Raw genomic sequence first — 15,395 nt, 5'->3', positions numbered from 1 at the left:
TGAAGTCTGGAAATATATTAGGATGCCTTTAGTAAAGGGAACTCACTGAAATATCTGCCATTTGTGGGAGGGGAGAGAAATTGGAAGGTGTGTAGTCAGTGAGATAAAGAGTGGATTTTCCTTTTGGATAGTTGACAAGACTGAATTGATTTGGGAGATTAAGAGCTTCTTGTGGCTAAACTTCAAAACAGTAGAAATTTTCAGTGTATAAATTGTGATGCAAGGTCCTTGCTCCTTGTAGTACCTTACATGACTGTTGTTGTCTGCATTTATAGATAAAGAAATTGAGAAATACAGTGAATCTGTCAAAACTGCTACCGAATTTATAAGTTCTATAATATATTCAGCTGCTTTCGTGAGGTGCCAAGCTTCATACTTTTCTGTTACCATTTATGATCGGTACTCTTGACTCAATTAAAATTTTTCTGTTTAGATTTGCCCAGTTTTTCCTGTGCCCTTTGTTTGATGAAAGCTGCAAAGACAGGGAAGTGAACGCTGTTGATTCTGAGCATGAGAAGAATCTGATGAACGATGCCTGGAGGTTGTTTCAATTGGAGAAGGCTACTGGAAACCCCAATCATCCCTTCAGTAAATTTGGAACAGGTTTGTCATAATGTAATTACCCATCCATTGGAGTTCTGTGTAACATACATAGTATTATTGTTTATATAACATTGTTAAAGACAGACTGAAACAATTCCCTCTTTTTCCTCTCCATACATGTTTATTATGGTGCTTTATCACATTTTCCACATGGTAGACCAAACAGAGCTAGACAAAAACATAGGAAAGAGAGTGATCCAAGACTTGCAGTGCAGCGATGAAGCATCCTTTATGGTTCTGATAATTACTGCAGTGAATAGTATTTTCCAATTACTGGATTTGTCATAATTTGGTGCTGTTAAGTCTTTGTGCATAGTAAAGTGGATGAACTGTGTTTAAATTGTTGTTAGCCACATGCTCTTTTTGCTAACTAAGATTTCATTAGGACTAGATGACAGTGACTAGGTTGAACCAGAAAAGTCAGCAAAGTAATGTGAAAATTTCTGAGTAAGAATATAGAACGAAAATCCTAAGCATAAAACACAACAGTAGTAGATGGATAGATAAAATGGTCTTGGAAAAATTCCAGTCTTATGGTTGTATGTTTTTTTCAGGCTTTATTCACAGAATGCTTAGTAACAGGTTAAAGTAAACACCCCAAAACCTCAATTTAAAAAGCATTAAAGTAAGATACCGTAGTTACGGTCAAAACCACAAATGTTTGATGCTCTGATAGAAGTTTAGGGTTTGTTTTTTTTTTTCATAGAAGTTATTTTTGAAACTACCAAAGTAACAGGACTGTTAATTCATGCACTGCCATGGTTAATCCTTGAGCATGAATGTGTTTTGTGGCTGGGTCATTTTGCTGGATAAATAGTTGATACAGATATTGGGTACAGTAGAATGATGGGATAAGGGGCTTTAAGGACCGCTTTCTTCCTCTGTCTCAAGAAAGAGAAGAATATTTTTGCACCTGCTGATTGAGGGCACAGTTGAAGCACTGGTAGACAGCTGCTACTAGAGCATGTATTAATCTGTTCTCTGATAAAAAGAGGCTATCTGAAACAGGGAAGCTACAACTCTATTTTCCAAACGGGTAAATTTGAAAATCAGGTCGTAGGAACTGCATATTGATAGGCAGGCGAGCACCCAAAGTACATTCTGTAATCTTTGCTAATGAAAAGATTACTTAATTTTTATATAGCACTCAGAAAATGTAAGTGGAAGTTGTAGAAATAGTTTTCTACAATTTAAGAAGGTTTTACAGCCAACATAAGTTAATTTTTTTTATAGGGAAAATACCTGAAATGTGCTCAAATTTCAATAGCAATTGCCGTACCTCTTCTTAGATTAGGCCCTGATTCTGAAATTAAATTAGACCACATAGCCTTCCTATAGATCTGACTTTGCAGAAGTAAAGCCCAGCTTTGCTGGGTTTTATTTACCCAAAGAGATGACAACTGTGATACGGTTTTCATGACAACTGCAGTTGGCATCATTCTTACTGTTTCCTTTTGACCAGCTGAGATGATGTTAGTCTAGCAGAATACAGGAATGACTCTATTTGATGTATCAGGTCACTCCTCATTGCTGTGCAGCCTGTTTTGCCAGCAAACCTTTTATTACTCGTTGTCTGTCCAGAGAAACAAATCACCTTAATCTTCCAGTTTTCTTGTTAGGATGTGCATTTTGTCCCCAGATACCCTTCACCCATTTTCCTGAATTAATGCCTATGATGGTAATTCTTCTTCATCAGTACCCTTAACGGTGTCAAGTAGTTTCCCAGGCACTTTTGCACAGTCTAGTGTCCATTTTCCTACATCTACAAGGTGTCTTCTGACTGTTGCCTGTTAATGTGCCCCAGTACTGTAACAGCACAGTTACTGAACTAAAGCTTTATTTTATGTTATGTAATGTATTGATTCTGTAGGAATAAATACAGTAGGGTGCCTAAAACTTCTGCATTTCATTTGTCTGCTAATAGTGAGGCATATAGACAAAATATTTTAAACTGCATACCCAAATTATCCTTTTTAGGTGTCATTAAGAATCCTTGCTTTTACTCACATGTGAACTTTGAAAATTAAAGCAATGTATTGCTTCAGGAAGCCTCTCTATGATGATATGTTGACTGTTGCAGTTGTAATTAGAATTGTATCTAATCACCAAACATCTGTCTAGTTGGAGGTCAGTGACGAGTGGTGTTCCCCAGGGGTCAGTACTGGGTCCAGTCCTGTTCCATATATTCATCAACGACTTGGATGAGGAGATAGAGTGCACCCTCAGCAAGTTTGCTGATGATACAAAGCTGGGAGGGGTGGCTGACACACCAGAAGGCTGTGCTGCCATACAGAGAGACCTGGACAGGCTGGAGAGTTGGGCGGAGAGGAATCTTATGAAATTCAATAAGGGCAAGTGTAGGGTGCTGCACCTGGGGAGGAATAACCCCATGTAGCAGTACAGGTTGGGGGCTGACCTGATGGAGAGCAGCTCTGTAGAAAGAGATCTGGGAGTCCTGGTGGACAACAGGATGACCATGAGCCAGCAATGTGCCCTTGTGGCCAAGAAGGCCAATGGCATCCTGGGGTGCATCAAGAAGAGTGTGGCCAGCAGGTCAAGGGAGGTCATCCTCCCCCTCTACTCTGCCTTGGTGAGGCCGCACCTGGAGTACTGTGTCCAGTTCTGGGCTCCCCAGCTCAAGAAGGACAGGGAACTGCTGGAGAGGGTGCAGCATAGGGCTACCAAGATGATTAGGGGACTGGAACACCTCTCTTATGAAGAAAGACTGAGGGAATTGGGTCTCTTTAGTCTGGAAAAAAGACGGTTGAGGGGGGACCTGATCAATGCTTATAAATACTTAAAGGGTGGGTGCCAGGAGGATGGGGCCAGGCTCTTTTCGGTGGTGCCCAGTGACAGGACAAGAGGTAACAGGCACAAACTTGAGTATAGGAAGTTCCACCTAAACATGAGGAGGAACTTCTTTACCTTGAGGGTGGTAGAGCACTGGAACAGGCTGCCCAGGGAGGTGGTGGAGTCTCCATCTCTGGAGACATTCAAAACCCACCTGGACTCGTTCCTGTGCAACCTGCTCTAAGGTGTCCCTGCTCTGGCAGGGCGGTTGGACTAGATGATCTCCAGAGGTCCCTTCCAACCCTATGATTCTATGATAATATACTTCTCTTATATTATTGATGTAGCGCTAATTTTGCCTCATTGATTTGTGTTAAATTATACCTGTGATTGTAGGATTTGTGCACTGGGCATATATGCGTAGAAGGCATGCTCTCCTAGTCCTTTCTCTCTTCTTTTCCTATAAATGCACATCAACGTTTCTGCTATATTTTCTTGCCTTATTCTTCCTCCTCATCCTTTGCTCTCTTCTGTACCTGGTTTGGTTGTGGCTTAAGGGAGTTACTGATCTCAAAGTTAACAGATAGAGTATTAGTTTGTGGTAATGGGAAGTGGAGTTGATTAAAATCCAGTGTGCTCTTCATAGACTCTAATTTTTCTGTTGTTTTAAGTTCCTACCTTACTAAACATGAGTTTTGCTTTGACTATAAATGTGGAGTATGTCCTTAGAGTAAATTATTGAAAGTTTGATGTTGATGTAAAGATTGCACTAATTAACAGGAGGATAACTTAATGGAGGAAGTTCGATATCTTCTGCTTATGGGCTTACTCAGGGAGAGTTGTAGTTCTCTTCCTCTCTAGTCCTGTTCCTCTGCTGTAGCAACAGCTCAGCTGTTTGTGAAGCAGAAGCTGAAGAGACGCAATTTACAAATCATGTTTGTAAATTAGTGATTATTGATTTCATTTCATATACTAGGCTATAACTTGTGGCACACAATGCCACAAATAATTTCACACAGTGATTCCTGTGACAGGAGTGTGTATATGGGAGTAAAACCTATTCCAGATGTGCCAAAGAAAACACTTTTCTTTCTAATTAGAACCTGGGCTTACTTACATTGCTTTGAAATAACCCATTGAAATCAGAAAGATTAATTTGGAAGACAAAACCATCCTCGATTCTTTAGGAATGCGCAGATTGAGAGTGTAAGTATTTATTGTCTCTGATAATCAGACAGTATTGATGCAGTTTATTTATTATACATAGTGATTTTTAAAAAAATTACTGTCCACCTGGAGGAAAGGGGATTTATTAATTTATATTTTTCTTTTTGATTTGTAAATTCATGAACATCAAGTATTGTTAACGTTTTTTTATGTTACAGGGAACAAACTCACTTTGGAAACTAGACCAACCAAAGAAGGAATAGATGTAAGACAAGAGCTGTTGAAGTTCCATTCTACTTATTATTCATCAAATTTAATGGCTATTTGTGTCTTAGGAAGAGGTGAGTTTTGTCCTGTTGGTTGAGTAAGACTTTATGTGTATTAATGTTTGAAGAAGATGAAGTGTATGCAAGCGTCTGAAAATCTACAGAAGGGAAAACAATAAAACTTGTACAGACTGACCAAACACAATTTTATGTTTAGTGAAGTCTCCAAAGCAGCTTGCAATGTGTTTATTTATGTGTTTGTAAGCTTACAGTAGAAAAAATAAGCTGAAAATGTAAAATCCATTATCATGTCACTAGTTTCTGTCATTTTATGTCTGTCATACGAAGACTGATAGCTGTCTGGTTTCACATGTAGGGAGGGCTTTTGATACTGTTTGCATGTTTTCGACTTATACTTCCACAACAGAAACTTCTGTATTATCAAAGGATAAACCTAACCTAACATTTAGATAAAAAGCCTTTACTTCAGTTTACTTCTGAATTAACTTAACAGAGGTTCCAACTGCTTAAAATCTTCCACAGTCCAGATGATATTTTAGATAGGTTTGCCAAAAGCTTAATAGCAGTGTGTTGAAAACTGTTTACTTTTTGAAAATATGCTGGCAGACTGGTATGTATATGATGTTTTACGATAATGCTCGGATGGTGAGTATGAATGGAATAAAATTCATTAGCAAAGTGAAAGCTTCCTTTACAGCTATCTGTTTACAGGTTGCTGAGTATGAAGCTGATTAACAAAATGTACCTGTTTAATTTCAATCATAGCATATACATGAATCATTTTTTTAACTTTATTTTTAGGGAGCTCCACCCATAAAAAGAAAATTGCAGAAAACAAACCTTGTTAGCCTTATTCCGTAAATTCTTTGCTGAAATACTTTGCTATCAATGTAGCAGTACTGCTAATTGATACATAAATAAATAGTATTCTGTAACATAAAAATATGTTGAGTTGCGCACTGCAGGTCCCCAGTGATCTCTCTACTCTTGTGCATTCTGAAAGAAATGGATTTCTAAAGCTATGTGCAGCCTAGTAATTCTCTGATTTTCCCACCACTTTATATATGTAAAGTAAAACAAATAAAAATATATGTCAGTAAAAAATTGTGGGGGAATCAGAATATAATTTCTGTAGTAAATAGTAATAAATATTCAATAGTTTGCTAGAATTAAATAATGAAATTAAGTTAATTTTTTAACTAATCAAAAGCAAAATTTACTGAGGAACCATAGAAGAGCTTTAGTACAGCAGTTCACATACAGACTTTTAAATGGAAAGTTTTTCAGTAAGAATCACCCTGGCAACTGTAAATCTGTCCTAAAGAAAGCCCTCACTGTAGTTGTAAAGCTTGAACGTGTATTTTGCTGACATGGATAAAAAATAGTGGTCTTTAATAGAATTACATGCAATTCAGAGAATTTCATTACACAGTATCTTGGTTTGCATTGTTGGTTTCTTTTTCCCTGCATGGTTTTCTCCGTGTTGTGTAGGATCATGCGTATGTTGGGCAGGAAAGAGTCCGCTTTCTAAATCTAACTGGGATTATTTTGACTAACAAGGTGACTGCTTTTTGAAATCTTTCATGGATTAAGGTTGTGCTTTGAGACACTCATGGAATGCCCAGTTCTTTCTTCAGCACCCACCCTTGAAAGACGTGTGCAAAAAAACTTGACTGATGAGTCTTTCTTACCTTATTCTTACTTTGAGAAGTGCTCCAAAATGCATTTCTTTAAGCAGATAGCTATTTCGAAGGCAGTATTTAAACAGAAACAGTGTAAGTCAATTTAGGTGAATTCATGCACAACATCAAATTCTTTCCGCAAATGGTCTTCCTCTCGTTTTTGGAGAATACTAGAGTCATGGACTGAAACTAGGATGGACGTAAAAGTAGAAGTGCTTAAACGTGTCACAGATGTGTGTGAAATCTTGAGGCGTTGAGGACAGAGGACTCTGTCTCACAGTGTACTTGAAATACTGGAGGTGAGCTGAGGCTAAAGAAAATCGAGATTTTGGCAAAGGTGCTTTTACTCTGGGAAACTTGCAGCTGTAGTTCCATGTCCCTTAAGCTTTTTGTGGAATGTTTATTTTTTGTAAGTGTTCAATATCTGATGTGTCTTTTCTTCAGTTCCAGCTTAGATTTATCAGTAAAATTTAAAGATGTTTTTCTGGTTGCAAGATTTATTTTAATCCTGGTTGGAGCCTTCCTTTAATGAGCATGGTGCTTATAACACGTTATAGTTCAAAACTTCAGTATTAATATAGATTTCCTTTGTGAAATTAATCATCATCAAGTCATTAAAACTACTTTTCTGTATAATTCGTGTCTCCCCCAAACATTGTAAAAAATCCAAATTTGCCAGAATCTTCAGATAACGATGATGCTTTTTCTAACATTTCTTTTTTCTAGAATCCTTGGATGAGCTGACATGCTTAGTGGTAAAATTATTTTCAGAAGTAGAGAATAAAAATGTCCCTATACCAGAGTTTCCTGAACATCCTTTTCAAGAAGAACATCTTCGGGTATGTGTAGAGATATATCTTCCATCACAAGTGTATACCTTAAATGGTACTTTTTATGTTTCAGTAACACATTGTGCACTTCACTACTTTTTATCAGTGTCTCTGTTAAAGTTCCATATTTATTTCTTAATTTTCCACCGAACTTTCCATGCTGAGTATAGTATAGTTCTGTGTAGCATCTAGGAAAGGTTGTACATTTGGTTGCAGCTGTAAGAAACTGAGAGATAATGAATTCTATTTTTGTTTGCAGAAGGGCGAAAGAATTGCTCTAAGTTTTACATACCTTTACTTTTGACATTTTATTGATATGTTTGTAATAAAATGTGTGTGTGTGTGAAGGGAACATGATATGTGCTCCTAAAATGAATACAATAATGAGTTTTAGTTTTGTTGGGTTTTTTTTGTTTTTTTTTTTTTTTTTTTTTTATGGATATCCTTGTTTGTTTCCCCTCTCAGCAACTTTACAAAGTGGTACCTATTAAGGACATTAGAAATCTTTATGTGACATTTCCTATACCAGACCTTCAGAAGTACTATAAATCAAACCCGGGCCATTACCTTGGTCATCTGATTGGGCATGAAGGCCCGGGGAGCCTTTTGTCAGAGCTTAAAGCCAAAGGTGAGTCCTTTGAAAGTAAAGAATTAAAAAGTAATTTAATACACAGGTTTTTAAAGCTTAAAATTAACTTTAAAATGACCTCTGTATATTAAATTTAAAGCCCCCAACTGAGTAATTTGGGTTGTAAGTTGTTTTGCACTTTATTCTTGTTTCTGTGATGGGTAAAAATAAATAATGGGCACTCTGACTACTGAAGCTATTATTTCTTCCACTCCCCTTTATCTACTCCTGTTTAGAGACTTGCGTGAACTTTGGGGTAATGATGTTGTCTCTATTTTGTCACTGACTTAGAGACTACAGTCAGGTCCCTTAATGTCTGGAAGATCACAGGAGGGTATATTTCACTATTTTTCTTTATATTACTGAGTTCCAAACAGAAATAAATTACCCAGTAATCAAATGATCTTGAGTTTGTCATATCATTCTGAGGACAAAATCAGATAGGTCTGACTTTGTGTTATGTTTAACTTGCACTGTAGCTGTAGGCGTTAAGGAAGAGAACAACATGTAAAGTAGTCAAAATGTTAAGAAAAAAAAAAGTAATGTTGCTGAGGCATACAAAAAGTAGCATCAGTTGTTACAGGTTTGTTTATGTAATATATTTTCTCTTTGATTTCATAGGATGGGTAAATACTCTTGTTGGAGGACAGAAGGAAGGTGCTAGAGGTTTCATGTTTTTCATCATTAATGTGGACTTAACAGAGGAAGGACTTTGTAAGTGAAGCACTATACCCGCATTCCATGTTATTCCTGATCTGATGGGTTTGTGTTTGTATCCAAAGAGACTAATTGTGTTTATAGCTTGAAAGCCAATTTATTTTAATAGCTGCTTTTTCTTCTGTGTTTAGATCCTCTCGGTATGTTAACACACTTTATATTAAGATTATAAATAAGTTATTTGAGGTTGTATGAAATTTAAGTGTGTCATTAAATATTTTGAAGTAAATTTCTTTACAAGAAAAGCTAATACCTTTGTGTGCTGCTTATTCATACAATTTAGACCTGAATCAAATTATATTATAAATCAATATCTTAACATAAGACGATCAGTGCAGTTTTCAGAATTAGCTGGGGATCTAAACACTTATCATAAATTCATATCTGAGAAAAACATGTTTAACTTTGCCAGTGGGATTGCATATGTACTTAAATGCCGTGATGTATCAGAGTGTAATTAAAAATAAAACCTTACATATTTGTGTTCATCAGAATTTTTTCTTTGTGCAGAACTGAGTGAATTATTAAGCAAGTATTTTTTCTTTCCAGTGCACGTTGAAGATATTATTTTGCACATGTTTCAATATATTCAAAAACTACGTACAGAAGGACCTCAAGAATGGGTTTTCCAAGAGTGCAAGGTACAGTGACTGGTACTTGAAATATGTAGTGGTTGTATTTTTCAAGATTTTTAGATTATAAGTAGAAACAGATTTCTTGGCTTTAATAATCACATGGTGTTTAAGCTTATTAATTTTGAAGGTGCAACATGACACAAATGACAAGTACGTTCAGAATATATTGTCTTAATGTAGATGTGAAATGCTCTTACAGAGATATGAGTTGACATTTTATGATAGCATAATGGAGGTGGAGGAAGAAGTAGCTTACCCTGTCCAGAAGGATTTTGCATAACATTACTTAGTCTTCACTGAAGGTGGAGGGGCGGGAAGCATTTGCTGCAAGGGGTAACATTGAATTGGAAATTGAAATGGCTGTTCTTCTCTCCTTTGATGTGTCAAAATGTATAGTTGAAATTGTAAAGACAGTAGGACATTTAATCTGCTGTTTCTTCTCTCACCTTTTTTGAGAGGTAAACTAAAACTTTTTATGGAGTACTTTGGCTGTATGCTCCAGTCTTTGCTGAACAGTTTATGCTTCTTATAAGTCTGTATGGTTCTGTTGCACAGAGGAAAAATGTTGCATCCTATTAGAATTAAGTAGTACTGCACTTCTCAGTAACAGTGGGAAATAAACCAAGTTTTATTTGCATATATAGTCTCATTGGTTCACTCTGCAAATACTTGGGTTAAGATTTCTTGTTCCATATTAGCTTTACTTGGTGAAAACTGTTGTCTCTTATGTCTAAGATTAGGAATTCTGCAGATGCGTTAGCTTTGTTTCTTGCATGTTGACACTCTATACCTGTGGAAGTAATCTCTTTACCCTCTGCTAAAAGTCCCAATGGAATTGTTCCACTGTCATTGTAAACAAACACAAGATTTGAAAGAGGCAGTTCCATCCTCCTGTCTCATCCCTGTTTATTTCCCTTGCTCCTCTTATATTGGTCCCAGCACTCTTGAGGCTGCGAGGTGAGTCAGAAGAGCTGGCAAACTAGTTTGAAAAGAATCTTCTTTTGAGTTTATTTTCAGCTGAATTGTTGAATTAACCAGACTCTCTGTGTGGTTTCGCAGAGGGGTGGACTGTCCCTTTCATTGGCTTTATACTCTCAGATCTCCTTAATTCACCCTTATTGTTGTATTCCAAGAATGATGTGTTCTATTTCTGTGGCTAAGACAGTGTAAAGAAACACACCGTTTCTGTCTCTAAACTTACCTTTTTGACTGGCTGAACAAAGGTAACAAAAAAAGGAAGAGGGAAAGGCTTCAGTTCATTAACGTACAATGAAAATTGCACTGGAACACTATGTATTGGTTGTGTCAAAGTTGGTGTGTTTTTAAATTACCAGAAAATTTAAATATATGCAATATGGTACGGATCTCTCAGTTTGAAAGGACTTGCATGACTTGTATAACACTTCACATTGTGACACTATCTGAAATTGCTTGAGAGTTTTGTGCAACTTGAATATTAGCAAAAAGTTTTGTGTTAGGTACCTGTCTAACTACTACAAACTGGATACAACAAAACTCCTTCCTTTTCTTATGTTATAAAAAGGAATTAAGTAGCCAGTAATTATCCTTAAAATGGTCTTTAATACATGCTTTTCGGCCCTTCCTGTACTGTTTCCTAGGATCTAAATGCTGTGGCATTCAGATTTAAAGATAAAGAACGACCACGAGGTTATACATCAAAGCTTGGAGGAATGTTGCATGTAAGTGTGTGTGGGTTTTTTACAATATAGTAATCATTTAGCAGTATGTTTGATTATACTCTTAGTAAGTACAGGTATTTGCAAAAGTCTTGTGCACTTCTTGAGATTAGAAAGCTAATATCATGCTTCATAGATATTAGTTTTGGCAGACAAGTCATCACGTTTCCTTCACTCTACCGTTTTATACTTCTGTACTTGGTAGAATTGATTTTACAGTAACTGGAGTTGCTATTTGATCTGTTTGAGCATTTCTTAAGACATATGTACCTTGTTGTTCTCTGTTTACCTGGTAGCTAAATGTTGTCTAGGGAAATATTAGAGGAATAATATTTTGTTGTAAACGCAAGCACTATGTTTCTAAATGCTTCCATAGTTAACAATGTTGAAATACTGCAGTAAGCAGAAATATTTGTATTCAGATAGCAAATCAGAAATGTTTGACTCTACTAATGTGATTACGTATTGGTACTGAAAAAATCATCATGTAGCTTATACTTGGTCTTCATACTTGCAAAATTCAATTCCCTCATTTTGCTCTGAAGGAAGATTTCGGTGGGTTTCTGTTTGTCTAGTGAAATTTATGCAACTTTTACACATTGCAGCCATTCTCCATTGCACAGCTCATGTCTACTTCTCAAAGGCATTTTTGGTTTCTTTGCAGGAATTCCTGTTAATACTCCTACACTTAATTTGTAAAGTCTAAAAAGTATGGTCTTCAATTTTAGAATTGTCTTTCTGTTTATACTAAAAGCATTAGACAACTGAAAACATTTAAATGGATATTTAAGGGAGCTCCTAGTTGAGATGCTGTCTTTTGCTTTTGTTCTCTCAAATGTATGAAATCTCTTTAACAAATGGACTTCTGACTTCTGAAACAGTCTTTCAGTGGTCTCTTATTTCTTGGGCCATTCCTGATTACAGTTGCTGTCTCCAGAAATCAGGCCAGGAAGTTGGCAGCAATGTTCTAAAGAGCAGCATATTGATTCAGGACACTGCTTTTCTTTTGCTGTGCTGTGCAGTCTGAATGGTAATTCTGATACTGCTATTAGTTGCTTTAACACTAATAGAAAAATAACTTCTCTAGTTCTCTTTATTCCCTCTTAGTCATACTAAGTTTATGCTTTAAATTAACCAAACCAGAACTGTTGTTTGGTGATTTCGTGTACTTACGAATACTAGCTACTTTCTATACCTTGGAGAAGAACCAATTGTAAGTTAGCATGAGTAAATGTAATCTCATAAGTTATTACATATTTACCAAAAGAATTTAAAGAACCTTTTTATTCAACAAAACAGAAGTTTCTTTAAAGCACATTTGTGCTTGTCCAAGGAGTCGCCACTAAGATTTTGCTGTAAAATTATATTTCATGTTTGTCATGTGTAGGCTTGATGTCTTCCAGTTAGTTGTTCCCTGGTTTGCAGTGCCCTTTTTTTTGTTGTTGTTTTGTTTTGTCTCCTTAATTGTGTAGTTTTTAAAATTTCATTTTAATCTGAATGTTGTATGTAAATTGGTTGAGTCTGTTCTATTTTAGTTACTTTATGCTCTGACCTTGCTGAAAAGTAATCACAGAATCACAAAGTGGTTGAGGTTGGACTGGACCTGTGGATGTTATCTTGTCCAACCCTCCTGCTCAAACAATACAAAAATAACAAAGTAACCATATAAATTTGTATGCTCGATTCCAGTTGGTGGGCAGACTGTGGCCTGTGTTTGTAAAGGAAATAAAGTGTAGATTTTGGGGCATTAAATTCATATTGTCTTGGTAATTTCAGATTAGAAGTGAATACATTACTTAAAACCTCCCCTTCAGATTCTGTAGTCTGCGTAACTGTTTATGCAGAACATAGTTAAACAAGCATTCTTCAGTGTGTAGTGAATCTTTTGGACAAGACCTTTCAAATTCTAGATCTCTGGCATTCACATTTGAATTTTTTGTAATGCAGGTTTGGTTCATTGTCCTTGGTCTCCGCTCTCCCCCAGCCCTTTTTCTTTTCCAAAATCCTTTGTGTGAGTTACTCTATGTTCTGGAAGTCATTCCACTGTAGTTTTATATATAATGCATGTAATTCAGAAAGGCCTGGTCAAAAAGAAGTACCACCCGTATGGCAAATCGCAGGTACTCAGTGCTTAGGTCACCTGGTATTTTTCCCTTGGTAAACAGGTGTTTATCAACAGAGTTTTCCCGTCAACCACACTAATAATTTTCAGAGGAACTTTTACTGTTTTTTCTTTTTGAATTGTGATGTACCTTAAGAGACTTTCAGTTTGATTCTAAATATCACAGTATCACAGTATCACAGTATGCTAGGGATTGGAAGGGACCTCAAAAGATCATCTAGTCCAATCCCCCTGTCGGAGCAGGAATAAATATGTTAGAATTAAAATTATGTAAATTTGTGCTATGCTTTTAGATAATTGAAATATACTTTCCTTTAAATTACTGTAAATAAAAATTGAGTTCTCAGGGAATCCTAAAAAACTTAGTGGATTTTTTGGGTTTTACTACTTGTGCTATGTGTTGGTTTTCCCAAATGCACTCTAGTGAGTACTTGGTGTTCTTTTATCTTTAAAATATCCTCCAGGGGTCAGCATTTACTATGTTATTTTTCTTTAGTTACTTCAAATCAGTATTTAAAGGTGGGTGACTTTTACATTTAGACAGAAACTATTTCAAGAGAAAAGAATGGTAATATGCAGTATATAAAAGTACCTAGTACAGGAGAAATACAGCTGTGTAGTTAGAGTACTACTCCATCTTGTTTAGTTTTAAGAAAAAGATTTTAAGACATCTATGCACTTCTAATTTGAAATTACGAAAGTAATACAGACTTAGTGACAAGAAGTATAGAATCATAGAATGGCTTAGGTTGGAAAGGACCTTGAAGATCATCTAGTCCAACCCCCCTGTACAAAACAGTAAGTTTTTCATTATTAGTTTTTGTCTAATTCATCTACATGTTTCTGGGCTTTGTTTTTTAGTATTATCCTATAGAAGAAGTATTGGCTGCTGAATACTTACTTGAAGAATTCAGGCCTGATTTAATAGAGATGGTACTGGATAAATTGAGACCAGAAAATGTTCGGTAAGTTAAATGGCAATAATCCAAACATTGTAAGAAAGCAGATGAACTAATCGAAACAAATACTTACTTGTCTCTTAGAGCTCCAAAGTAAATGTCATTGAAAAGGGGCTAGTTGTTCTGTGTGTTAATGTCTCTGCTCCCCACTGAAAATAAGCAGTCTTAAGTGCATGCAACTCTTCCTGTTCAGACAGAAATGTCTTACGCAGAACATCTTCCTCAGACTAAAATTGTTTTTAGGAAGATACTCACTTGGAATAGCTCAACTGTTACTGAGAAAAAGACTAGTAAAATTATCCTGCCTCACAAAGTTCTTGGGACATTTTATATGGAATGCTCTAATATTCAAAATTTGGAGCTAGGTCTGGAAACCTGTTAAGAGGATGGCTTTTATCTGCTGTATGTATTTTATTTTCCCTATGGAGAGCTCAAAACTTTGTGCAAATTAGCAGACCCTCTGAACCAGTTTATGTGGGTAGAAATAGCTGTATGTTTAGCTGCTAAAATCTCTCAGACTTCCAGAGCATCTCTTTGATGCGAGTGTGACCATACTGCACATGTGCTTTCTTTGCAGAGTGAGTGTGTTGCAGTACAAATTTCAGGGCTCAGTAATTGGTCAGACTACATGTTGAAAGGAAAAGGGGAAGGCTCTGTCTTCTGTGTTTTTGAGGATCTTCTGTTGTCACCCAAGTGGGGCGGAAAAGGGAGGCTGAAAGAACAAATATACCTAATGTCTATTTGAATACCTAAAGAACAATAGCGTGACCAGGGTGAGGGGAAATAATACTGTGCTGAGATGATGATTTACAAGAGAAGGAATCTGGAAGCTGTAGAGAAGAAAATGAGGGCATGTGAAAAAAGGGAATATTAATTGAAGAGCAGGAAGGGCGGGGCAAATGGTTAACGAAGGGAGGAAGCCTGGGACAAGACAGGTGGCAAAGCACATCATGGGGATAATTTAAGGGGGGATGTTGGTAGCTGAGGAACCGGTGTTGCAGTCAAGGATGGATAGACAGGCTGGCTAGTGGAACTGCTGGAGATGGTTAAGTGCAGATTGGACAAAAAAGTGACAGGGAGATAGGAGTTGGGACTATTGGGCAGAGTGGAGGTAAGAGAGTAAGTCTAGAAGAAAAGATTATTATTTCAGGCTTATCAAGGATATTCAAGGGAGAGTCCTGAATCATGGAAACAGGGCAAAGAGAAGAGGTCTGAGACAAGGAGCCCAAGGTAGGACAGCAGCGGAACCAATGGGACCAAACTTGGAGGAACTGAGCA

General features: G+C 36.6%; 1 protein-coding gene across 1 annotated transcript in view; it reads left to right on the top strand.

Moving 5' to 3' along the window:
* The window catches only part of IDE (insulin degrading enzyme), a 71,984-nt gene that overhangs the window by 12,698 nt on the left and 43,891 nt on the right, over positions 1 to 15,395 (top strand). The window contains exons 4-11 of the mRNA XM_082486523.1: positions 434 to 603; positions 4,779 to 4,901; positions 7,256 to 7,368; positions 7,825 to 7,987; positions 8,609 to 8,701; positions 9,254 to 9,345; positions 10,959 to 11,039; positions 14,020 to 14,123. Of these exons, the coding sequence (XP_082342649.1) occupies positions 434 to 603; positions 4,779 to 4,901; positions 7,256 to 7,368; positions 7,825 to 7,987; positions 8,609 to 8,701; positions 9,254 to 9,345; positions 10,959 to 11,039; positions 14,020 to 14,123 (939 nt within the window). The remainder of the gene's footprint in view (positions 1 to 433; positions 604 to 4,778; positions 4,902 to 7,255; positions 7,369 to 7,824; positions 7,988 to 8,608; positions 8,702 to 9,253; positions 9,346 to 10,958; positions 11,040 to 14,019; positions 14,124 to 15,395) is intronic.

Source organism: Vanellus vanellus (assembly GCF_965231255.1).
Source record: "Vanellus vanellus genome assembly, chromosome: 7".
In the NCBI taxonomy this organism is placed as follows: Eukaryota; Metazoa; Chordata; class Aves; order Charadriiformes; family Charadriidae; genus Vanellus; species Vanellus vanellus.
This window is presented reverse-complemented; position numbering and strand designations above follow the sequence as displayed.